The sequence below is a fragment of the Sciurus vulgaris genome, assembly GCF_902686455.1.
Source record: "Sciurus vulgaris genome assembly, chromosome: 3".
Classification (NCBI taxonomy): domain Eukaryota; kingdom Metazoa; phylum Chordata; class Mammalia; order Rodentia; family Sciuridae; genus Sciurus; species Sciurus vulgaris.
Genome location: NC_136463.1, coordinates 170,660,904 through 170,685,333, shown reverse-complemented (window position 1 = coordinate 170,685,333; position 24,430 = coordinate 170,660,904). Strand labels below are relative to the sequence as shown.

General features: G+C 48.4%; 1 protein-coding gene across 8 annotated transcripts in view; it reads left to right on the top strand.

Moving 5' to 3' along the window:
- Positions 1–1,684: 1,684 nt before the first annotated feature.
- The window catches only part of CFAP65 (cilia and flagella associated protein 65), a 33,664-nt gene continuing 10,918 nt past the window's right edge, over positions 1,685–24,430 (top strand). For 4 of the 8 annotated variants that reach the window (XR_013763051.1, XM_079135355.1, XM_079135361.1 and 1 more), the window contains exons 1-20: positions 1,685–1,889; positions 4,313–4,359; positions 4,717–4,888; positions 6,575–6,759; positions 10,629–10,731; positions 11,363–11,529; positions 11,701–11,900; positions 12,165–12,310; positions 12,788–13,010; positions 13,363–13,628; positions 14,524–14,724; positions 14,957–15,316; positions 16,719–16,856; positions 18,100–18,345; positions 18,837–19,061; positions 19,893–20,051; positions 20,271–20,421; positions 20,866–20,994; positions 21,983–22,196; positions 22,514–22,642. Coding sequence is in view for 7 of the 8 variants with exons in the window: in XM_079135355.1 (XP_078991481.1) it covers positions 4,754–4,888; positions 6,575–6,759; positions 10,629–10,731; positions 11,363–11,529; positions 11,701–11,900; positions 12,165–12,310; positions 12,788–13,010; positions 13,363–13,628; positions 14,524–14,724; positions 14,957–15,316; positions 16,719–16,856; positions 18,100–18,345; positions 18,837–19,061; positions 19,893–20,051; positions 20,271–20,421; positions 20,866–20,994; positions 21,983–22,196; positions 22,514–22,642 (3,377 nt within the window). In the remaining variant the exon portion in view is untranslated. The other 4 variants (XM_079135358.1, XM_079135357.1, XM_079135356.1 and 1 more) reach the window with 4 other exon arrangements.

Here is a 24,430-nt window from a genome sequence, read left to right as displayed (position 1 = left end):
CTCCTCAGGCTCAAATCCTAGCTGTGCCTCTTTCCATGCTATTCACCTCCCTGAGCGAAGTCCAGCAGGCAGACCTCTCCCTGGGACTTCCCATGTCAGTCAAGATCACTAGCTGCAGAGCTCCCATGAGATGGTTAGACTCTGATAGATCACACAGAAGCTGAGATCACAGGGGACCTTCTGACAGGAGGAACCATCTCCTTTCATCCTTCCAAGCCCGGAAACCACCAAAGTGTGAGCAGGCAAGGACTCTAGAGGGAGAATCCCCCAGTAAAGAGACAGAAGGACTCATGGCCCTAGTATGAGCTTTTCTTCTCCATTGAGGTTTTCGGACTGGGATTCCAGAGGTCCTCACCAGACTCTGCTCCTAGGGACAATGCTTCCTATTTTATTTGGCCTAAAATGGAAAGGTCCTTTTCTTTGTCCTTAAGGTCAAGCTGAGTCAGGCTGACTATTTTAAGAAGAACTTGGGGGAAAACAAAAAGGAAATCATTATAGAAACCATAAACAACATAAAAGTCGTCATGTCCAAAGTACACATTTCAGATTCTAAGAATCCCGTTAAAACCAGTGAAACACTCACTGAGTTCTACATTCCTTGATCCCAAGAAAACTTCAAACCTAATCATGCTAGCAGAACTTAACAGGCCCCCTGGCCTGCCCCTTGCCCCCAGTCCTGCCTGCCTCTGGTCATGTGATCATCCAGGCCTACTCAGGCCACTATTATCACAACCCATCTTCCACCTTTCACAAGTCAATCCTAACTTTCCAAAAATTATAGTTTATTTCCTGGTTTACTTCTAAGCTCTCTTCCCATAACAACAGCCACCCTCTTCATTCTGAGGAGAAACCATCTCACTGTCCTGGGCAGTGAAACAGTTTTAAATGCCCACAAATGAGCTTTGAGATTTTCAACCTAAAGAGTCTTCACAAAATGAGATCTTTCCTCCAAAGCACACATGGACAAATGAACACACAGTTTTCCAAAAATCCACATTATGTATAGTTATTTCTTCACACATTAATCTTCGGATCCCTTCAAAAGATTTCATTCATTTTCAAAGAGTTAATTCATATTCAAAGCAATATGAAAATAAGGAACAACTACAGGCTGCTTTCAAGTTAACAATTGGGATAACCTGAAACGAAGTTCTGGCTGAGGTTCTGACCCTGTGTGAACAGCATGTGTGGGGGAAAGAACAGGAATGACTCATTTGTGTGTTGAGTCCAAACAAGTAGTCCCCTATGAATCTGGCTGTCAACTAAAGTCATGATTGATGGGATGTCAGGACAATTAAGGGACTATGTATAATACCACGTTGTGACTAGTAAAACGCACAGTTACTACTACGGCAGGAAAAGTCAGGGAATCAAAACTGAGTAGTTGGGGATTGAAGTTGGGTGACAAGGGCTGGGTAATGTACCTCAGTGGTAAAGCGTTTGCCTAGCATGTGCGGTTTCATCCCCTTCACCGCAAAAACAACAAACAACACACACACACACACACACACACACACACACACACACACACACACACACACACACACACACACACACACACACACACACACACCCCAACATTTGGGCGGCGCTTTCGCCTTCTCTGATCTTGTCCCATTCGGGCTGCCGTCGTTGCCCTGGGATACCAGAAGACGCTGCGTCCTGTGCGTCCTGTATCTGTGGAGACCGCAATATGGCGGCGGTGTGAGTTCGGAGCGTTTTTGCGGCTGCTATAGCGAGTGGCCAGGGAAGGTATCTGTACCGAGACGGCCTCCGCCGTGAAGTTGTGGCCCCGGGCTCCTCCATGCCCTCAGAGAGTTCCGTAAGACTGGGAAAACTTGGGCGAGATCAGACCGGGAAGCCCGAAGACAAAAAAGGAACAACTCTAAGTATATTTGTCCCCTTCGTTTTACCTATTTCTTCCTCAACTCTCCGGCCCCTTCACTTTTTCCTCTGGTTATCTTGAGAAATTTGAGATTCGAAAATGAGGCAACTATGATGATGATGATGATGGTGTATGTGTGCTTGTTTGTTCCTGGAGATTAGAAAATTGTATTAAAGCAAAAGTAAAACAAAACTCATAGTTGCCCAGTGTCTTCACAATGCCTGCAGAAGTGCGAAGACTTTGAGGAAAGTAGAGCATGCTAGTGTGGAAGTTATAATTGTTAGTTGTAGTAACATTGGTTTGTTTAGTGTCTTTTAAAACCCCTTGTTTCATTTAAGCTTCACATGAATTGTGAAATAAGACAACCCTCATTTTACAGAATAGATTGATGGGTGATGAGGAAACTGGCCTACCCCAAGAGAGTCTGGGGAGATGCTGGAAGCCCCATGCCTTGCCTTAGGGCCAGTAGTCACTCAGTCCTAAGCCTGGGATGGACCAGTTTCCTACCCCACTGACTCCTCTCCATTACGCCCTCTCTGGGCTAATTCCATATGTTGAGTGGAGACTTTTTCAGAGCCCTAAGGCAGGGACTGCCTGTAGAATCCTCTGAAGTCAGAGACATCGATGAGTAGGGGCAGGACTGCAAAACGATTCAGTGACTGAAAAGTAATGGTACTTTCCTCCTTGCCTCCTCAGCTTGCATATTTTGGATTACATCTGAATGTCTACTTTAAAATTGCAGGAAGGAATCTTGCCTGTCTTGTCTCATGTCTAGTACAGTACCAGCTACATAGGAGGCACTCAGTAAATTCTTTGTGAATGGATGAGTGAATGAATGAATAAATAAATGAGTGAATCTAGGATAGTCCCCTCCAGAAGATTTGGAGAACCCTCTAGGAACAACTGAATCAACAGAATCTTTTGCTTTGGATGGGTGGTGGAGAAGGAATGGAACAGTGTCTGCAGGAAGTATACACATTCTTAAAAGTGATCATAAAATGTTTACTAAATTTGAATACGTTATAATACAGAGCTGAATCACAAACTTGAACAGGGGAGTTAGGCTCCCCTTGCAAATCACTTGCAATCATAAACTGTCGTAAGGATTAAAATACCTGTGAGGACCTTACAACACTGCTTGGCATATAAATTCTCAGTAGATGTTAGCAGAAATTGACACTGTTTTGATATTGCTATTCAAATAAGTGGGGAAAGATACTGAGTTGTCTGAAAATATTTCTATGCTCAAAAAAGGTGTTAAGAATGATGCTGCCCAATGTGATAGCCACAGGTCAAATATAGCTATTAAGCACTTGAAATATGGGCAGTCTGAATTAGAAGTCTAAAATTGTACAACAGATTTGAAAGAAAATTAAAAATTTCTCAATAATTTTCTGTCAATTATTATTAAATGACAGTGGGTCAAATAAAATATAATATGAATTTCACCTGTTTTTTTTTTTTACTTTTTAATGCAGTTACTAGATAATATTTAATTACATACATGGCTTGCATTATATTTTGGGGAGCAGAGCCATATTTGATGATTTCTTGGATTATTGTTGTATTGAGTGTAAAAGGAAATTAGGGCTGAGTGGGTTTTTTAAAAAATGGGGATAAGAGTTGAATCCAGGGCCTTATGCATATCAGGTGGGGCTTTACCACTGACTGAGCTATATCCCTAACCCTTAGAGCTCAGTGTTCGAGGTGGATCATTGTAGAGGTTTGGAAACCACCTCCATATGTGCCTAAGCAAGACTGGCTACAGCAGGAGTGTCTCAGTGTAGAAGCTGCTATCCTCTTATATAGGTTACAAAGTCACACGTGAGTATATGTGCCAAAGGAAGCCAACTAAAGGAAGAAGGGATTTGAAGTAATGGAGCTAGAGGTGGTCTAAGACACTTTGTGTCCCTTAGAGCAAGGCCAAGGTCACATTCATTTGGTGAAAGCTGTGATGGCTCTTCTGGGTATATGTATGACATCTTGCATATAATTTGCATGCAATTGTTGCATATAATTTCCAGCTCCAATCTGGTTCATTCAAGGATCCTTCTACTCTAGAGGTTGACTTATTTTTTTCCCCTTTTTGCAGTGCTGGGGATCAAATGCAGGGTCTTGCACAAGTTAAGCAAGCACTCCACTGCTGAGCAACATCACCCCTTCATTTATTCTTTAATGATCCCCTATTTTGGTGAATGTTTGCTTTAAACCTGGTCTACAGTGTGTGTTCTGATAGAGAAAAGACCAAGAACATGCCATCTCATTCACTTCTTTTTTTTTTTTTTTTTTTTTTTTTTTTTTTTTTTTTTTTTTTGTGGTGCTGGGGATTGAACCCAGGGCCTTGTGCTTACGAGGCAAGCACACTAACAACTGAGCTATATCCCCAGCCCTCATTCACTTCTTTGCCCCCTATTTCTCTTCTCACAGCTTGCAAGACACGTTTAGAGTCAATGAAGAGTAAAAGCAAGCTAAAGGTAATGCTTGTGCTTCGGTGACTGGAGACTTGCTAAGTAAAGCCAAGTATGGCCATGGAGGGGCATGGCTGGAGGGCCTTATTCCAAAACCTCCCTTCGAGTGCCTTTCCTGAGTGGCGTCTCTTGGCCCCCGGGCAAAGCCCAGTCTCATTTCTCATGGTGCCTCCTCCTACCTTGCCAGAGTTGGGAAGCAGGCCTTCTCTTCCATCTCAGTGATGGTTATGGCAAGTTCCCACCATCAGACTTTCTTTCTCCCTCCTGTCTCCCCTCTGCTTTTCTCCCAGCTCCAGACTTGTACCTGGATCTGACAGGAACTCCTGGCTTAGCTAGAGTGCTTCCTTTGCATTCTTGTTCCAGGTGCCCATCGTTCTTCCAGGCAATACCAGGTCCCATCATGAGGCCTAGAGACAACGGAGAATACACTATGAATTCTGGTGGATCGTGCCTGAGTACCATCACAATGGCTGTCCCCACCATCAATGGCAGCAGTATACCCATGAGTGCCTGTAGCAGCAGCAGCAGTGCACAGGTAAGAGTGGTAGAGTAGGATATGGCAGGGCCAGTCAGGACATGGGTGGCAGGGAAATGAGGCAGGAATCTGAGGGACATGACTCTTTCGTCTACCCTCCAGCATTAGACCCTGCACAGGTGGAGCACCAAGCAGACTGGAATGTTGGTAGCAGTGAGCATGGGGTGGGGCTCCACAGGGAGGAGCAGGCAGGAGTCCAGACAGGTAGCCAGTGTTTCTCTCTTACCTCACAACACTCTTTTGGCCTTGAACCCTAGGACTTTGCATTTGACTAGGGTGTGGATATTATTTACTTTTTGTAACTCTTCTGGTTCTCTGTATGGCAGCACAGCTGTCTGAGAGTGTGACTGTGGAATATGACTTTGTGTTTGGTGCAGCACGTGTTCATATTGTGTGTGGGTGGTACAGTGTGTGTGTTAGGTGGGTGTTGCAGTGTGTGTTTGTGTCTTGTGGGTGGCACCTGCCTCTTCAGATGTGACAGTTGTTGCATTTACCTCCTATGGAGAGGGGTCTTCTTGGATGAAAGGTGTCTCCTCCATCTGTGCCATTCTGGGCCTGTTTGTCTTTGGATTCACTTGCCACCCTTCCTTCTGCATGGTAAAAGCCCCCTTCTTTTCTCTCTGGTTTGGGCTTTATCTGCACCAGCATCTGCATCTTCCCAGTGGTTCTTGTTCCCACCATACAGGCCTCAGGGCTCCAGTAACCCTACCACCTCCTGTCACCCGTGTGTGGTGGCCACTTCTGTCTGATATTCACTCCCAAGTTACTTTATTGCCCCTAATTGATAATTAAATTCTGTTTTAAATACCAGAATGGCTTCTGTTTTCCTGGTTGGACTTAGCACAAGGTCTGGGGCATAGGAGATGTTCAACGAATATTTGTTAAATGAATGACTGCATCCTTGTGGTATGTAATGATAAACCAGCAATAAAGTGGTCAAAGATGAAAGAAATGGCAATGAGCTGAGTGTTCACAGCAATGGCCACAGTAGGAAGAGGCAATAGGTTCATCCTTTTACCTTACTGCCCTGGGAGGTTGCCATCCTTCTCCCTCCTTAGCTGGACAGGCATCAAGCATCAGCCTATGAAGGATCTTTCACTCGCAGACAGAGAAATGTTAGTACATTGCATTTCCAGCATCACCAGGAACAGCACTTGAAGGGGACCCACAAGGGCAGGGGCAGGAATTGGTTACACGTGAGTTGGCCACTTTGTTTTATCAGACCATTGAGGGATGGAAGAAAGAAATGGGAGGGGTCCTAAGATCTGGGAAAGTGCCTGGGATTGACCATTCCACACAGGAGAGTCTTCTTCAGTGAGGGGCAGATGAGAAGAGGAGGATGAGGTCCCTGAGGGAGAAGGGTCTGAGGGGAAGTCAAGGAACAGAACAGGCCAGCTAAGACTGCGTTTGTGTGCTAGATGGATTGGCTGTATCAGGTGGTCCAAAGGGAGGCTTCCAGAGGTGGGCTGTCATTGGCAAACCATTCCAGTGACCTTCGAAGAGGTAATATCTTAACTCTGGGGCCCGCCTGCTCCTCACCTCTCTCCAGATCATGCCCCTGAGGTGAGGGTTGTTGTCATTCATCACTTGCTAGAGATACGGCACTCTTTGCCCATTCTCTGGGTCTTTGCATCCTACTTCCCTAATGCAGCCTTCCTTCTTCCCTTTCTTCCTGCCACTGAACAGCCCACCAGCCCCATAGATACTCAAGTGTGCATCCCAAAGAAGCAAAACAAAGCGAAGAAGAGGGTCATCTGGGGCATTGAAGTGGCCAAGGAGCTGCAGTGGAAAGGCTGGGAGTTGGGGAAGGAGACCACGAAGAACCTGGTTCTGAAAAATCTCTCCTTGAAAACCCAGAGGATGAAGTACAGGTACCAGAATGAGGGACCAGGGAGCCAGCATCTGAGCCCTCCAGTCCCCAAAGTGGATTCTTTTTGAAAAACAAATGAACTTTTAAAATGCTGTATAAAATCAGAGGAGTGTTCAAAACATGCCGTTTGATGAATTCTAGAAAGTGGGACTCATGTGACTGGACTAAATCATGTCTGAAGCCCCCCATTCCCCCATCATGAGTCCCTCCCCTCCCCACTAATGAAGAAAACTGCCATCCTGCCTTTTATGTGACTCCCTTGCTTTTCTCAAATGCATTTACCAGCTGTGTCTACATCTCTAAGTGACATCCCTAAATTGATTTCACCTTCTTAGAAACATTATGTAAATGGGAGAATTTGGAATACCCTTTTAACCCTTTTATTTTGCTCAATTCTCTCTGTAGGACTCATCACATGCAGTTGTAGTTCGTGCCTTTTCAGGGTGAAGCAGTATCCCTATGGATGCTTGTACCATGACATTCATCCGTTCTTCTCTTGAGAGTTTCTTGGGTTGTTTGCAGTTTAGGCCTGTTGCCAACATTTATGGATACATACATCTTTAGTTGTACCAGTACAAGAGTCTTTCTGGGGTACAGATGGAGAAGTAAAGTTGCTAAAGTTTAGGATGTGTATGTGTTCACCTTTAATATCTGTGAAAGATATATTCATCTTTGAAAACTAAACTGTTCTCCAAAGTACAAAGATAGACTCTGTGTATATCCCCACCAGCAACCTACAAAAGCTTCCATTCTTCCATATCCTTCGATAAGTGCCACTGTTGGGATTTAAAACGTTTGCCAATAATGGAATTTCTTTGGGCTTTAATTTGCATTTCCCTGATGGAATCATTTTCCTGATTGCTGATTAATGAGGCTGAGTATCTTCATAGATTGTTGACCATTGCATTTCTTCATTTGTGAAATTGTCCCTTCTCTTCTTCTTCCTCCTGAGTTCTTATCCTAGACACTAATGCTTTGTCAGTTATATATTGTGAATATCTTCTGTCACCTTGTGATTTGTCTTTTCTTTTTTTTATTGTGTCTTCTGAAGAATAGAAATGCTTAATTTTAAAGGAATTGAACTTATTAATCTTTTTTTTATGATTGATGCTTTTTGTATCTTTCTGAAGAAATCCTTCTATAGCTAGGCATGGCCGTGCATGCCTGTAATCCCAGTGACTCTGGAGGCTGAGGAAGGAGAATCCTCAGTTTGAGGCCTGTGCAGTTTATCAAGACTCTATCTTAAAATAAAAAATAAAAAGGGCTGGGGATGTAGCTCAGTGGTAGAGTGCCCCTGACTAGTTTCAATCCCCAGTATTAAGAAAGAAAGGGAGAGAGGTGGGAGGAAAGGAGGGGGAGGGACAGAGAGAAGAGATAGGGAAGGGAAGAAGGAAGGAAAGGAGGAAATCTTTCTCTATTCCTAGGTCATGAAAATAACTTTTTCATAGTATTTTCTAAATACTTAACATTTTGCCTTTCATGTTTGTCTCTTATCTACATGGAATTGAATTTTTTTGTACCAAGGGGTGCTTAACCACTAAAACACATCCCCAGCCCTCTTTTTTTATTATTTTTCATTTTGAGACAAGGTCTTGCTAAGTTGCTTAGAACCTTGTTAAGTTGCTGATGCTGGCTTTGGACTTGTGATCCTTCTGCCTCAGCCTCCCAAGTCATTGGAATTACAGATGTGTGCTACCATGCTCGGCTGGAAATGATTTTTGTAAGAGGTTTGAAGTAGGGACCTGATGACATTTTCCCCCTTAATTGAATGATCAATTATCTCAACACCGTTTATTGAAAAGTTCATATTTTTCCAATGATCTCCCATATCACTATCAAGTATCCTTATATGTGGAGGTTCATATCTGGACTCTGTTTTGTCCCCTTGAATTACTTGTTTATCCCTGGGCCAATATCAAGCTAAGTTAATTAGTAGAGCTTATAATAAATCTTGGGATCTGGTATCATAAGTCTTCTAACTTCTTCCTTCTTCAAGATTGCCTTGGCTATTCTTAGCCCTTTGAACTTTCATATAAATCTTCAAATCAGCTCATCATACGTACACATAAAAACCTGTGATTTTTATTGGGTTTTAATTGACTCTACACATTAGTTTGGGGAGAACTGACATTGTTACAATATTGAGTCTTTCAATCCATGAGCATAGTGTATCCCTATACAGTATTTATTAGGTTTTCTTTCATGTTTCTCAATAAAGTATAAAGTTTTCTCCGTAGTCATCATGTACATCTTTAATCAACTTTATCCCTCAGTACTCAGTAATTTTGATGTTATATGTGAAGTACTTAGTAATTTTGATGTTATGTGTGATGTATTTTAAAGTTTTCATTTTTCCATTTGTCACTAGTGTTTTGAATGCCATTAATGTTTGTATGAGTATTATATGTTAGCAACTTTGGTAAAGCCTCTTATTAAGTCTAATAATTTTTGGTGTTTCCCACTAATTTCAGGGTGTTTCCCACTGAGCTATATGCCCAGTTCTTTTTATTTTAAGACAGGGTCACTAAGTTGCTGAGACTGGCCTCGATCTTGTAGTCCTCCTGCCTCAACCTCCTGGGTTGCTGGGATTACAGGTGTGCACCATCATGCCTGGACTTAAGTTTAATAACTTATCTATTAATTATTTTGGGTTTCTTCTATGTGCATATTCATATTTTATATAGAAAATGGCAATTTTTGTTCTTTCCAATTCATATACCTTTTCTTTATCTTTAAATACTATTAAATAGAAAATGTTGAGCATAAGTGGTTATAGAAGACAGCCTTGTCTTGTTCATGATCTTCAAGTGAAAGATTCCAATGTTTCATCATTAAGCTGAATATTTTCTGTAGGTTTTTCTTTTTTTCTGGTAGACTTTATCCTTTTAAGGACGTTCTCTTCTGTTTCTACCTTGCTAAGTTTTTCTCATAAACACATGAAGTTTATCAAATTTTTATTGATTCTTTTTAGTTATTACTGACAGTAAAATCTATTTTGGTATATTTGTACAAGCATGGATTATATCTTATTCTAATTAGGACCCCAGTTTTGTGAATGTACATGATGGTGAGATTTTTTTATTGATATTATCTTCTGATTTTTCTTTCTTTCTTACTAAAATGGTAGAATATGTTAATTGATTTTTCTATCTTAAATCAACACATATTCCTCAAATAACCCCAACTGGTCATGACTGAGTATGCTTTCTATTTCTAAATTCTCTTGACAATATTGCTCAGATTGTGTTTCTAAGTCAGATTGTATCTGTGTCCCTAGGGTCTAGAGACCCTGCCTAGTCTCAAGGGTCTTTGCAATTTTCCTGCCTAGTGTTTTCTTTGTGGAAAGATTCCATTTCTTTGATGATTTCAGGTAGAATGCCATAAAATTTACTGTGTAATTCTTGAGTCAGTAATATTTTCTTCTCAATGTGTTTGTTTCATCTATACTAGCTTTTACTGGTATAGAGTTGTTGACAACATCTTATTCATATTTTTAAAGTCTGCAGCATCTAGGGCATTGATCGCCCTGGCACCTCCCTTCTCAGCCTTGATTACCCCAGATAAATGCTCAGGGATTCTGTTAAATCAGGATGGCCTGTCCCCATTCCTGTCCTCCTGGGCCATTAATCCTCATCAGAGGCACAAGTTCTGTTCCTTTCTGATACGGGTTAAAATCTGAAAGAATAGCGGGAGGGTGATGCCCTCTTGTGATCAACCCCTCTCTCCCTCTCCATGGACTCATCTCCTTTTTCTCCATGGACCCACAGCCTCCAGCCCCCTCCGCTTTCTAGGGTCTTTGCAATTTTCCTGCCTCCTCTGGTTGTCCTGAACCCAGATATAAAGTGCTTATCTCTTGGCTCTTTCCTGAAGGCCTCTCAAGACCAAGTTCTTCTTCACAGTCATCCCTCAGCCCATCTTCCTGAGCCCAGGCATAACTCTCATGCTACCCATTGTCTTCCGGCCTCTAGAGGAGGTAAGGCCCACCAAGCAAACAGTAGAGTGTGGGGAGGGTCACGGGAACAGAGACCTCAGTACAGGAAGTAGGACAGAGTAGCAAGGAGCTCCCCACACCACACACTTGCCCTGCTAGCTACAGCTGAAACCCCAGCTGCGGAGTCCTCCATAGGAACTCAGATCCTAATCTCAACAGACAGATGGATGTTCCCCATCAGATTTTGTGGGGGTAAAGGCTGCAATACTATTTGGTTAGTAGAAAGCCCTAGATTTCTTGGCTTCTTCTTGCTCTCTGCAAGTTTCTTCAAAATTCTTTGCAACAACAACAAAATTTTTTTTTTCTTTTTGAGATGGGGTTCTTACTGTGTTGCCCAGGCTAGCCTTGAACTCTTGACTCAAACGACCTTCCTGCCTCAACCTCTCTAGTATTTGGGATCATCTAAAATGTCCTCAAAATTCTTTGTTCCCCATGAAAGAGACCCTAATCTCTGAGACCAAGGCAGTAAAGGAGTATGGGCTTAGATGGTAGGTCATGACCCAGCCTACAGACAGGGGTTGTGTTGAAGGGTTGACTGTGGGTGGGTGGGATGTGTGGCCCCTGAGTACTATGAAGCTACCATTGACTGCCTCTGCCCTCCCCTGCCCTACAGAAAGAGTACACAGACCAGCTGTGGTTTGAGAAAGAAGAAGGGATATTCTGTGTGGAACTGAGGGCCACCCTGCCTTGCCACAAATTAGTCTGCCCCCCATCCCTGAAGCTGCCCATGTGTGCCATCGGGGACATGGTTGAGGCCTGGTTCTGCCTGGACAATGTGGGGTGAGGGGAAGATGCTGAAGTTCAGAGGTGACAAGAACAAGCACTGGGAAGAGGGTTGGGGAGTAAGCATATCCTAGTGGGGAATAAACAGGGCACCCTGGAGCCTCTGCCTTACTAAGGCTGAGCAGTAGTCACATGTACAGTGGCCCTGACCCTCCCCCTGCCTCCTAGGGACCTGCCCACCTTCTTCACCTGGGAGTGCCCCAGCTCATTCCAGATCCTCCCCACTACGGGGTTACTGGAGCCAGGCCTGGCCTGTAGGATCAAAGTGACCTTTCAGCCCCTCATAGCTGTCATCCATGAAGTGGAGGCCACGTGCTGGTATGGGGAAGGCAGCAAGCAGAAGAGCAGCATCCAGCTGCAGGCTGTAGGTGAGGCTTCCCTCCCACCTGTCCCCAGTGCATAGCTGCTGCGCCTCCCTGGGTCTCAAGGCCTTAGTGTGCCCCCCACCTCCCACTCTGGCCCTGCCCCACAGGTCTCCACCGGTGTCTCCCTGACCCGGGCTTTGCCTTTTATTGCCTTCTATCATGTCACAGACTGTTTTCCCTGGGGACCCAGGCCTTCTAGGGACTGTTCAGCTGGGGCCACAGAGGCCCAAGTGGGTTTTCCCCCAAACTCCTCCATCTCTGTCCCAGCCAAATGCACCCAGCTGGTGGTGAGCATAAGGCACAAGCGACCAGAGGACCAGGATGCTGAGGGCTTGCAGAAGGTATTGCACTTTGGCTGTGTCGCTGTGGGCTGCACCGCTGAGAGGCAGATAAAGCTGTATAACCCATCCATGGTACGCACAGGGCAGTGAAGGTGGGGGGAGAGGCAGGACTCAGGGACCCCAGGACTGGGTACCTTTAAAATCCATATTCTTCTCAGAATAACCCAAAACCTCCAATAACCCCTGTCTGTTCACACACACATCAGCAGCTGTCTTTAGGCTCTCCTCTCTCTTCTCAGCTGGACTGGGCTCACGTGTTCCCTGGCCTCCCAGAGAACCCCTAGAGCAGCCAAGAGTGTCCTGACCCCAGGACCATAGCTAGCTCCATAATGCCTTGGGAAGAAGACTCTGCTCTGGGCAGCCCAGGGCTGGGCCCATGGCATGGCCCCTCCTTCCTCCTGGTGGGGGCAGCATCACCCACACCCATGCCAGTCAGTGTGCACAGGTTGGATGCCAGCTGCCCCCACTGCCTTGCCTAGACCACTCTGTCCAGTGCTTAGACTGCCCACCCCTGTGACTGACCCTTTGCTTCCTCACTTGGACCCGCAGGTGAATGCCCCTTTCAGGATTGAAATAGCCTCAGACATTCTGGTCAAAGACCAAGCCTTCTCATGCTCCAAGGGCCATGGCACCGTGCCCCCAGGAGGAAAGAAATATGTGTCAGTCTTCTTCCACCCTGAGACTTTGGACATCAGAACTATGGATTACATTTCCATCATGTCTTCCGGCTGTGCCTCCCAAACTGTGCTCAAAGTCATTGGTTTCTGTATAGGTAATGGCATTCCCAGGCCAGGAGCAGCCCAGACTTAGGATTCTTGGAGAGCTCCTTGTCTGTTCCTAAGAGACCTGCCCCCTGTCTCTCAGCCTGGGTGTCTGCTGCCCCCTGGTGGCCCAGTGGGGAAGCATTGTGGACACCTGGTGATACCATCCTACCACTGCCGGTAGTGATATTGGGTCTCTGCTCAGGCTGCAGGGGCTGTGCCTATCCTGCCTGCCTGCCTATTTCCAGGCAGCAGCACCTCCCAGCAGTGGGACCCCTTCTGAGACATCCTCTGGGAGGCTAATACCCCAGTCCCACTGAAGTGGCAGGGCCCACTCACAGGGACCACATCTCCTATGCCTAGGTCCTGCTGTGTCCCTGCAGCACTATTGTGTCAACTTCAACTGGGTCAACCTTGGGGAGCACTCAGAGCAGACACTGTGGATGGAGAACCAGTCAGACAGCACAGCACACTTCCAGTTTGCTATCGACTGCCAGGAGAGTGTCTTCAGCATCAAACCTGCCTTCGGGACTCTGGTGGGCAGGGCCCGCATGACCCTGCACTGTGCCTTCCAGCCCACTCACCCCATCATCTGCTTTAGGCGGGTGGCCTGCCTCATCCACCACCAGGTGAGTGGTGGGGAAGGGGCAAGGCTGACGGGAAGGAATCCCCAGTCTAAGAGCCAGTGATGAAGGTAGGGTTCGCCTGCTAAGCATTCCTGCATTCTGAAACTTCTGGGGCTGTCTCTCTGAACCATCTTCTCCTTCAGGGCACCAGCCCAGGCTTTTAGAGCTAGATTGTGACCAGGAATACCTGTGAGGGCTCACTTTGAGCCAATTGAGTGTGCCAAGCTTGCCTGGTTGCTACCAGGCTAAGGACTTTGGTAAAGCTGTTGCTGGTGGGCTGGGGAGAGGGAGGTTTGGACATCATACCACATGGTATGTGCAAGACAGAGAGTTCTGAAGTCAGAACCCAAAACCAGGCCTCTGGGCAAGGTCATAAACATGGTGCGCTGACCCAAGGGTGCCTGGCTAAATGGCAAACGGGTTGAAATTTATCCTCAGATTCCTCCTGAGCAGGTACCCAGGCTTTGGGATGTGTCTGTCTGCCTAGAGAGTGGGTGTCTCTTTCTAAGTCTCATGCAGGTGTGATATGGGTTCAGGGAGGCCTTGGGGTGGAAGGACACAACAAATCTGTATTCTGCTCCCACAGGGAGGGCCTTAGTGCTGGTCTTGCAGGCTCTTGGCTAGCAGTGGGATGGGCAATAGAATGAATGCCCAGGGGCCATGGGCAGGAGGGGTAAGAGCAGGCAATGACTGAGTGTCCCATCCCAAGGGCTGGGCTGCTCTACTCCTGAGTCAGCTAGGCGGCTGTCGGGATACTCCCTCTGGTCACCACCCTGCAGCTCCTGCTCCACCACCTCTGTCTTCCTGTCTGCCCAGTGTCCGTCCTCAGTTCAACCCTAGCACACCCCCTTACCCTATCAACCCTTATGTACCCTGTCACCCACGGAAAATGTTGCAGGACCCACTGTTCCTGGACCTGATAGGAACCTGCCACTCAGACAACACAAAGCCGGTCATCCTGAAGCCTCAGCACCTCACCTGGTACCGCACGCACCTGGCTCGGGGTCTGACACTGTACCCTCCTGACATCCTGGGCATGATGCTGAAGGAGAGGAAGCTGGAGCAAGATAGGAATGGGGCCCTCATGATGCCCTTTGAGGTACTGTGGATCCCTTGGGGCCCACAGGGAGCACGATGCCCTTTCCAGGTTCCAGCCCCCTCTCTAGCAATTCGTGAACAATCCTCTGTTCCCAGTGCTTGATGGATACATCTGCATTTGGGGGTGACCTGCATGGAGCTCTTGCAGTCTTTTTTCCAGAAAGGAGAGGCAGAAGGAGGGCAGCAACAGGAGGAATTGCAGTTGGGCAGCATCACTGTCTCTCCCCTTGCAGGACCTTGAGGATATGCCAGCCTTGCAGTACCCCTATATTCCCCCCATGACTGAGTTCTTCTTTGATGGTACCAGCGACTTGGCCATCTTCCCCCCGCCCGTCACTATAGAGCCCATTGAGGTGGACTTTGGTGGCTGCCCTGGGCCTGAGGCCCCTAACCCTCTCCCTCTGTGCCTGATGAACCACACCAAGGGCAAGATCACAGTGGTCTGGACACACAGAGATGGCTGTCCCTTCTGGGTGACCCCGGACACCTGTGATGTGCCCCCACTCAAGTCTGTAGCCTTGCGTCTGCACTTCCAGCCACCCAAACCCAACAGCCTCTGTGCCGTGGAGCTTGAAGCTTTCGCTGCCTACAAGGTGTGTGCTGACAAAACGAGTTGGGGGTGACAGGGTCTCTGCCTTCCCCAACAGAGAAGGGCAGGGTGGCATCACAGGGTGTGACAGAGGGCCCTGCATGGCCCATCCTATTCATGCCAGGCTTCTACTTTCTCCTTGGTTGGACAGCACCCCCCCCCCAACTGGTCTGATCTTCCAGGCTCATGGCCTGACTCAGGCCCTCTAAAAATGTCTCATTCATATATGGCCTCCCTCTCCTCTGGGGAGGAACTCAGCTGGGATCAAGCCCTTTAGGAAAATTGAGCTAGGGTTTTCCTGGCTTCTCTTCTAGTCCTCCAGGTAGGAAATGGTCTTTCCAAAGGAGCTGTGGGCAGGCAGAAACCAGGCCTGGGGACTGAGTTGGGGTGCAGATAATGAGGTGTGTCCAGGGAGGTGCTTCTTAGTACAACTTCCCTTGTCAAGGACCTCAATCTACAGTCTGTCCCCACCCCTGCTGTGGCTGCTGGGCCTCTTAGTCCCTCCATGTGCCCAGGCAGCTTGCTTTCCCTCCCTCTCAGCCCTGTCTGTCTGCTGTTATTCCCAGTTGCTAGTTCTGGTCTGGAGAAGAGTAGAGCTGTACAGTCAAGGTCAGAGTTCCTGACCAGATATGAGAGCTTGGACAAATTCCTTAATATCTTTTCATCTGTAAACCAGGGGCTGTTTCAGAATTTTGGGGAGGTTACCCAAAGCAGAGTTTTTTTTAATTGCCTCTGCTCCGGTGTTTCAGCAGTGGGAGAATGTGGAAGTTTGTAGAATAAGACTGTGGATTCCTGGCTTGACTGAGACCCAGCACATCAGTATACAAGCCGTATACCTGTAACTGTCCAATAAGGCAGCCACCAGCCACACACAGCCACTGAACAGTGCAAATGGAGATGTGCTGTAAACATAAAATAGTTCGAAACTAGATTTCAAAGACTTAATACAAAAAGAAAGTAAAATATCTCAATAATTTTATGATGATGTTACAGTGATAAGATTTTGGATCCAGTGGGTTAAAATGTATTATTGAAATTAATTTCACGTGCTCTACTTTTCTCTTGTGGCCACTGGAACATTTAGAATTACGTTTGCAACTGGTGTTTGTGGCTCACATTATATTTCCATTGGCCACTGCACCTCAGTTCATTCCTAGAGAATGAATGCTGCTTTCAGATTCTGTCCCGCCCGCCTCCTGGCTGTGGGGTTTGCAGAGCACTCCCTCAAGGCAGGAGGGGCTGGTACAGCTGTTGTTCTCTGCATGCACTGTCCCCCCTACCCCCCACCCACCCCAGCTTCTGTATCCAGTGTAAGGCTCCTGCAGCACAGGGGCAGGAGGGCCAGGTGGCTGCCTTCCATGGTGCTACGAGGAGCCCTGAGCTTCTCCCCTGCTGGCCCCCTGCAGGTCCTGTGGAGCTACAGCAACATCGAGGAGGACTGCACCGTGTGTCCATCTTGGTGTCTGACAGTGAAGGTGCGAGGCCACAGCTATTTTGCTGCCTTGGAGCATCACGTCCCCCAGTATTCCCTGGATGTACCCAAGGTGAGTGTGGTAGCAACAGCAGTGAGAAAAGTACAGGATAGCCCTGGCTTCTACCTTGGCCTGCAGATCTTTCTTTCTTTCTATCAGAAACACACCTCCATACCCTCCTGGGCTGTCCTGGGGATCTGGGCCATTTGAAGACTTGCTCCTAGACCATGGCACTGGGACAGGGACATTCTGGGAGTTGGACACAGTCTCCCTTCGCCCTCTGAAATATTCACCTGGTCCTCTCCCTCTCGGGTTTAAACCTCTTCAGCTCCTTTTTTGCCAGTGCCCTGCTTACTGAGCACCCACTGGGCCCAGGTGCTGGGCTAGGCTTTAGGGATACAACAACCCAAACCACGAGCCCTGTCCTTGGGGAACACTCCTCAGGGTATCAGAATTCCTAAGTCTCTCCCAAGGCCCTTGAGGCCCTTCTGGCCTAAGAAGCAGAGCTACATAGTGCTCAAAATTGCAGGGCCCACAGCCAGGCCACCAGCTTCTAATTCTGGTTTGGCCTCTGATGTCTCCTCCTGGCTCACACTCATTAGCTTTTCTCGATAGTCGTCTTGCTGCTGGAAAGGTGCCACTCTGAGACAATGACTTGGAGGATTCCTGATCCTCCCACCAGCTCCACTTTTTCTCCCAATCCCAAATCTGTACCACCACTTCCCAAAGCCCTCCCTGACTCAAAGGGTTCTCCCTTTGAGTCCTCAGCACACTTCCCTTGGCATGTCCTCAAATGGCCTGTGGTCTTTCCTATAGTCCCTCCATATGGACTTGGGTCCAGGATTCTTGTGTTTTGTAGCCTGATCAGCTCATAGCCCAGTGCTCTCCCCATCTCAGATGCCCAAAAGGAGTTTGGGGGTTGGGGCAGTTGGGGCTGGATCACCTCAATCTCCTTCATGAGAATCATTTACCCTTGAGCTTCTAGACCAGGATTTCTGAAAGAAGCTTTCCAAAGGGAGATTTGAGGGCACTCTAAACAACTTTTTCTCTAACCTGAAGGACAGACCTTAGAGGCCCAAGTTTTTCTAGGACCTGTGATCACCCAACCTCTATTTCTTAAGGTCTCAGGAAGAGGGAAGACAGAGCCTTTTCCTCCCTCAATTCCCTGCTGCCAGGGTGTTAGTTGAGCTGTGTGCAGGCATCTTGGATCTTCTTGGTGACAGGCCACCCAAGCCCACGTACATGTCCGTGAGTGTGTGTCTCAAGGGTGGGAATCTAAAAGGGCTCCTACTTTCCTCCTCTCTCCCACTCCCAGCTATTTCCTGCAGTGTCCTCCGGTGAGCCCTCCTACCGCAGCCTGCTCTTGGTCAACAAAGGCTCCATGCTGCTGACCTTCAGCCTGGCACCCAAAAGCAGCTCAGACATCACCTTGCGGCCCACCTCAGGCCTTGTAGCCCCTGGAGCCCACCAGATCTTCCTCATCAGCACCTACCCCAAGGGCACCTCCTGGAAGCAGCACATTTTCTACCTGCAGTTCAATTTTTACCCCCAGTATCTCAAGGTAGGAGACAGAAATAGGGGAGTCTTTAAGAGTGTACCCTTATCTGAGACTTCTTTTTTCAAAACCACTTTCTTGGGATTGACTTGCAAGGCTCCCATAAACTATCCAGGAAGTAGCATCTCAGGGAGATGGTTCCATCTGCAAGTTGGGCACCCCTCAGGGCCCTGCCCATTCACCTCATAGAATGTAGGACCAAGACAAAGGGTTCAGAGATCCCAGACTCACATCTATGGGTGGTGGAGGGTGTTTGGGGACAGCCCAGGGATAGGGTCTGGATGGTGGACCCATATCTGACCCTGTGAACTGGCCTGTGCATCTTCTCTAGGTCCCCAGGTTCTTTTTAGTTTATCTTCTATAGAAACTGCCAGACTCCGGCTGGCAGAGGACCTTTGCTGCACCCTCTAAGGGTAGAAAACTGACTATCCATGGCCTCTTGGACATATAGGAAAGCCAGGACCATGAGGTGAGTTCAAGCACAACCCTCTTTCCAGGAGGTGAGCATGCAGAGCCGGGAAGAGCCACTGCAGTTAAAGCTGGACACCTGTAGAAGCATCTTCTTCAAGCCTACCTGGGTTGGCTGTTCCTCCACCAGTTCCTTCACCTTCCGCAACCCCTCTCGTCTGCCCCTGGAGTTTGAATGGAGGGTCTCCCAACAACACCAGAAGACACTGGCCGTCCAGCCTGCCAGGGGCCTCATCCAGCCCAACGAGAGCCTTGTGAGTGCCCTGTCCATTGCTGAGGATGGTGGAGGGTACCCATCACCTTTACCTTCAGCATTTCTAACCCCTGGCTCTCAAAGGCTATGTGCGTCCACCCATCCAATCCATAGTCCCTTCCCCCAACCTGTGAGAGGGTGTTATGAGTACCACCTTCATCACCCCATCTCACAGAGAGTTGAGACTAAGTAGAAAAGAACCATTTACTGAGATCAAGGTTAGGAAGTGCAGAACTAGAACTAGAACCAGGGAAGGCCATGCTCCATCATCCATGGTCCCAAAGCTATGACATTGCTGGCAGGCTGGTGTGGAGCAGCTAGATTTGGTGCTAAGTGGGTGCCTTTCGGTAGGCGTATGATTCCCAGCTATAGTACAAAGTGGGCACAGTCTAGAACCCAAAACAGCAGACTTTGTCCCTAGTCTAGGGCCTTATAGTCTAATTGGGGAGGATAGACTCGTGGAAAAAATCAACACATGGTGTCTGTAAGAGCACAGAGACAATAAGCAGGGGGCAGGGAGATCACAGGAACTTTGGAGTGGGCAGGACCATCCCATCTCCCACACTCACCTGCTGTTTCACCCGTGGCCAGCTACCTCATTTTTCTGAGACTCTAGTTTCTCATCCCAAAACGGGTCTTGAAAGTGACACCATTGACCTGCCATGGAAGGTAGGGTGGAGGGGCTTTGGGAGATGACATAATGTACTACATGGAGTAGACACTCAAGAGCGTTGCCAAAGCTTGATGCTCAGCAGTGGTACCTCTACTGGCCAGGAGCCTGGGAAAAGGGGACTCTGGAGGCCCCATGCAGGGACCTTCTCTGTGATTTCAGACGCTGACCTGGATCTTCAGCCCTTTGGAGGAAACCAAGTATCTGTTCCGAGTGGGGATATGGGTCTGGGAAGCTGGCCTGCCCCCAAACACCAAGCCCCCAGCCATCACACACTACATGATCCGTCTGGTGGGCATGGGCATCACCAGCAGCCTCTCTGTGAGTGGGAGTCCCCAGAAAAGTGGAGGGTTTCAGGGCACAAGTGGGAGAGAAGGCCCCAGGTGTCAGACTCCTAGAGGACAGGGGACAGGATTCCTCTGGCTCCCCAACCCACACCCCTGGACTTGGCCTGCCTTGGGAGATGCTCTGAGGATAGGAGTAGGATTATGCAACTGGGGACTCCAGGAGTCCCCCAGCAGCTGGCTGACTGTGCTTCAGGCAGAGGTGAAGGAGCTGGACTTCGGAAATGTGCTGGTGACTAGCAGGCAGTCCAGGTATCTGGCACTCCTGAATGACGGCAACTGCACCCTCTATTACCGCCTGTACCTGGAGCAGAATAGCCCTGTGGGCGATGACCACGACTCCCCTGGTACTCAGACCTGGGCTGGGGCTGGGAGCAGGGGAGGTGTTGTAGGGGAGGGTACTGTTTAAGACAAAGGTTACTGTTTAAGACGGTTAACCGTGTGATGGTTTTGGTCAGGTAGAGGAGAGCTTAAAACCTGGTCCTTCTACTTTATAGCTGTGTGACTTTGTGCAAATGACTATCCTCTCTTAGCCCCAACTTCCTCATCTACAAAATGGGGCTACTGGTGGTACCCACCTCACAGGACTGCTAGGTGAAGAAAAGTACTTAGCAGGTGCCAGTGACACAAAGTGTGGTGCCTCTGACTCATCCTGGGAGGAGGGCCTCTCTGTTTTCTGATTTGGGGCTCCTTTAGCTAGTGCCCTCCTGGACCAAGAGGGCATCTCAGGAGAAACAGGAGAGGCCAGGCTGCCCCTGCCCACTGACACCACCTGCATCATCCCTGAGCAGCTCTGCAGCTAGACCGTTCAGAGGGGAGCATGCCGCCCCACTCCAAAGACACCATCTGCCTGACCGCCTGCCCCCAGCACCGGTCCCAATACTCCTGGACTATCAGCTACTCACTCCTATCCCACAGAGGTACCTGGGTGCCTGGCATGGAGAGTCAGGGCTGGGAAGGACAGAAGGGAAGGGAGAGCGCTGTGTGCAGCAGGGCTGTGGGGGCATGCTGAGGGTCAAGACAGCAGTGTGGGCCAAGCTACAGCAGGCCTTTAGGTCTCCGTGTGGACGCTGCATCTGACAGTATGTGTTTGCACGTGTGTGCACCTGAGCTATGGAAGACTCAACACGCAAAGTTAGATGTGCTGATTTCTTATGGGATCTTAAACCAGTGCTCAGCCTCCCTTGGCCTCAGCTTTCTCTTCCATGAAATGGAGCTATTACTAGCCTGGAAGGTGAGCAGGCAACAGAACATGGACTCAATGAGCTTGGATCCTAGCTCCAACACTTAGTAACTGTGTAGTCTTAGCAAATTGTTGTACCTCTCTGTGCCTCAGTTTCCTTATCAATAAAATGAGGATGGTTATGGGTCACAAAATGGAATGAAGTAGGGACACATGCCACCACATAGACGGACCTGGAAAACATGATGCTTGGAAAAGTCAGTCACAAAAAGGCACATATTGAATGATTCCATTTATATATAACATCTAGAATAGACAAAAGTATAGACAGAAGGCAGATGGGTGGTTGCTGGGGGAGAAGAGTGATGGGGAGCAAGAGCCAGTTGGTACTGTGCTCTTCCATGAAGATACTCCCAGCCCAGTGCTGAGTTTCCTTTGCAGGGTAATAGAAGTTTTCTAAGATTAGATAGTGGTGATGATTGTACAACTCTGAATATACAAAAATTACCAAATTGTATATAAATTATGTCTCAATAAAACTGTTAGGGAAATTAATTTGAAAACAAATAACAGTGCACATTAAATGCAAGACTCTAGTGTGTAAAGCACAAGAATTTGGCTGTGTTGTAAATGCCCAGAGCCTGAGGCACAGCCACTGCTCTCCCCCAGAGTCCTGCACCCTTACCTGCACGCCCTGTCCCTCTCTTCCACACCCATGCACCCAGATAACAAGGCTGGCGAGAAGAAAGAGTTGTGTCAAGTCTCTCTGGTGGCTGTGTACCCCTTGCTCTCCATTCTGGACGCCTGCTCCATGGGCAGTGCCGAGGGCATCACCCGGAAGCACCTGTGGCGCCTCTTCTCCCTGGACTTGCTCAACAATTACTTGACGCGAGACCCCACACCCTGGGAGCTCACCTACAAAGTACCTACCCGGCACAGGTAAGCTGGGCCAAGGAAAGGGGGACAGGGACTACTGGGAATATTCACAGAGCTTGGTCCCCACCTCAGCACCAGGTTCTATCTGAAAAGCTGTTTTCCATCTTTTGGGGGAAGGGACCTCCAAATTCTTACTCCTCCCTGGAAGGGCCTGGAGAAGCAAGGATTGTCTTGAGGTCTGAAGAGCTAGCCCACCCTGAGTTCCACATTCTCCATTTCCCACCTGTGAGGAGATGGGTAATGCCCAAGCCAGCCACCCCTGGGAGAGCCCTCCCCTGTCCCCATCCCTAGTTCTTAACTTGTTTCTCTGCTTCACACAGCACAAACCAGATTCCTCCTGTCTTCACCCCTTTGAAACTTGACTTCAATTTTGGGGCAGGACCTCTTAAGGCCCCACCCTCTGTGGTACTCTTGGACCTGAAGAACACTGGAATGGTGCCCTTGGACTGGTATGGCTGGCCTGGAGGAGGTGGCTTGTCGGGGAATACTGGGGATGGCCAGAAGGGGGTGGAAGAGCCACCTTCTCTTGCCAGTGGGAAACCTAGCTGCCTGGTCTATGAGCTAGCCACAGAGCAGGCTGCACCTCAAAAGTCCCAGGAGGCCAGGCCTGGAGACCTGAGCCCAGCAAGCTCAGCCTTTCCTGTGCTCCACTTTCCTCCCATTTGGGCCCAGAACTCATGCCCAGTAAACATCGTGTATCCATGCCAGGGCTTGTCCTTTCCTGCTTCCGTCATGCACACCTCAGTTTCCTAGCAAGTGTCCTTTTGATGATTTCCAACTTTTTACTTGGCTAACAAGAGGTGAAAAAGAAGGGTCCCAATCTGGGGGTCAGACTTAGGAGAGAGAGCCAGCCCCCCACCCCAAGGCATGGCAGGAGGAGTATGGGACAGTAACACTATGCAGAGGAGGAATTCCTGATGCAAAACCTGTGAGCTGAGCAGAAGTCTTGGAGTCAGGGGGTGCACGTGTGGTGGGGCCTGTCTCTCCGGGTTTGTAGCAGCTGTCCCTTGCACTGACTGTCCCCTCCCTGCCCTCCATGGTGGAGTGAGATGGGGAAGCTGGTTCATGAAGTGGCTCCTGCCAGGGAAGGATGGGACTTTTAGTAGCCGGGGGCTTCTGGCCCTGAATAATTGGGGAATGTTGACCCAGCTGCTGGCTGGAGTGGGGAAGGCCAGGGCCTGTCTTGAACTCCATTGATCTGCCATTCACTGGGCTCCAGTGGGCCAGGAGCCAGGCTCTACCCGGCTCAGGGTGTTGGCCTGTGTCCTGGGGTGGAGCAGGGTATTTGGTGGACCGCAGACACTGTGTGTTTGTATAGGAGCAGCTTAGCTCACTCTCTCAGTGGAGAGGGTCCAAGTGCTAGAAACTGGGGCAGGAGGAAGTCCAGGCAGAGTGCCTGCTGACCTGGGCCCCTCACTGATGGGAGAGCATTTGAGGTATAGGAAGGAGTCTGTGTTTCTTGCAGGGTTACAAGGGGCCTGACTCTTCTTTGCTTTTTGTGTTGTGTTTCAATTTCTTAGAAGGCACTTTAAAAAAAAAAAAAATTCTAGCCTGTCTCTGCTGAACTCATAAAGAACAGACAGAGGGTTTTATTCCTGCCAGAACCAGACAGACAGAGGGAGTGTGGACTTGGACTGGAGGTGGCAGCAGACAGGATGGGGAGAACCCCAAATGGGAGGGAATCCATATAGCTGGCCCCTCCCTCCAAGCCTTCCCCTGACACCTCTGCTCTGCTTGGCCCCAGGATACATAGGGACTACAATTAAATGGCAATCCCACCGGGCACAATGGAACATACCTGTAATCCCAGTGGCTCCAAGAGGCTGAGACAGGAGGATTGCAAGTTCAAAGCCAGCCTCAGCAATTTAGTGAGGTCCTAGCATCTAAGAAAGAACTTGTCTCAAAATTTAAAAAAGGGGGTGCCAGGGATGGGTTAGCAGCTTTCAGGATAGGTGGGAGCCATTGCAATCCTCCAGACTTGGGGAGAGGGCACCCACTGGAGGACCAATAGGGGAACTGGGTTGGAATTACATAGGAGGGAGACTGGATGAGGGTAGTGTGTGCAGAGAAGATGCTGAACCCAGATGGAGAACCCCAACATGAGACTTCTAGGTCAAGGAGCATACACATTTTTTCTTCTTGTGAGAGTTTTAGGCATTTCCTTGTTGAGGCTTTTTGGGTGTGTCCTAGCTGTTTTCTTTGTTTCACCCGCCCCTGCAATGCTAGGGAATCTCTTT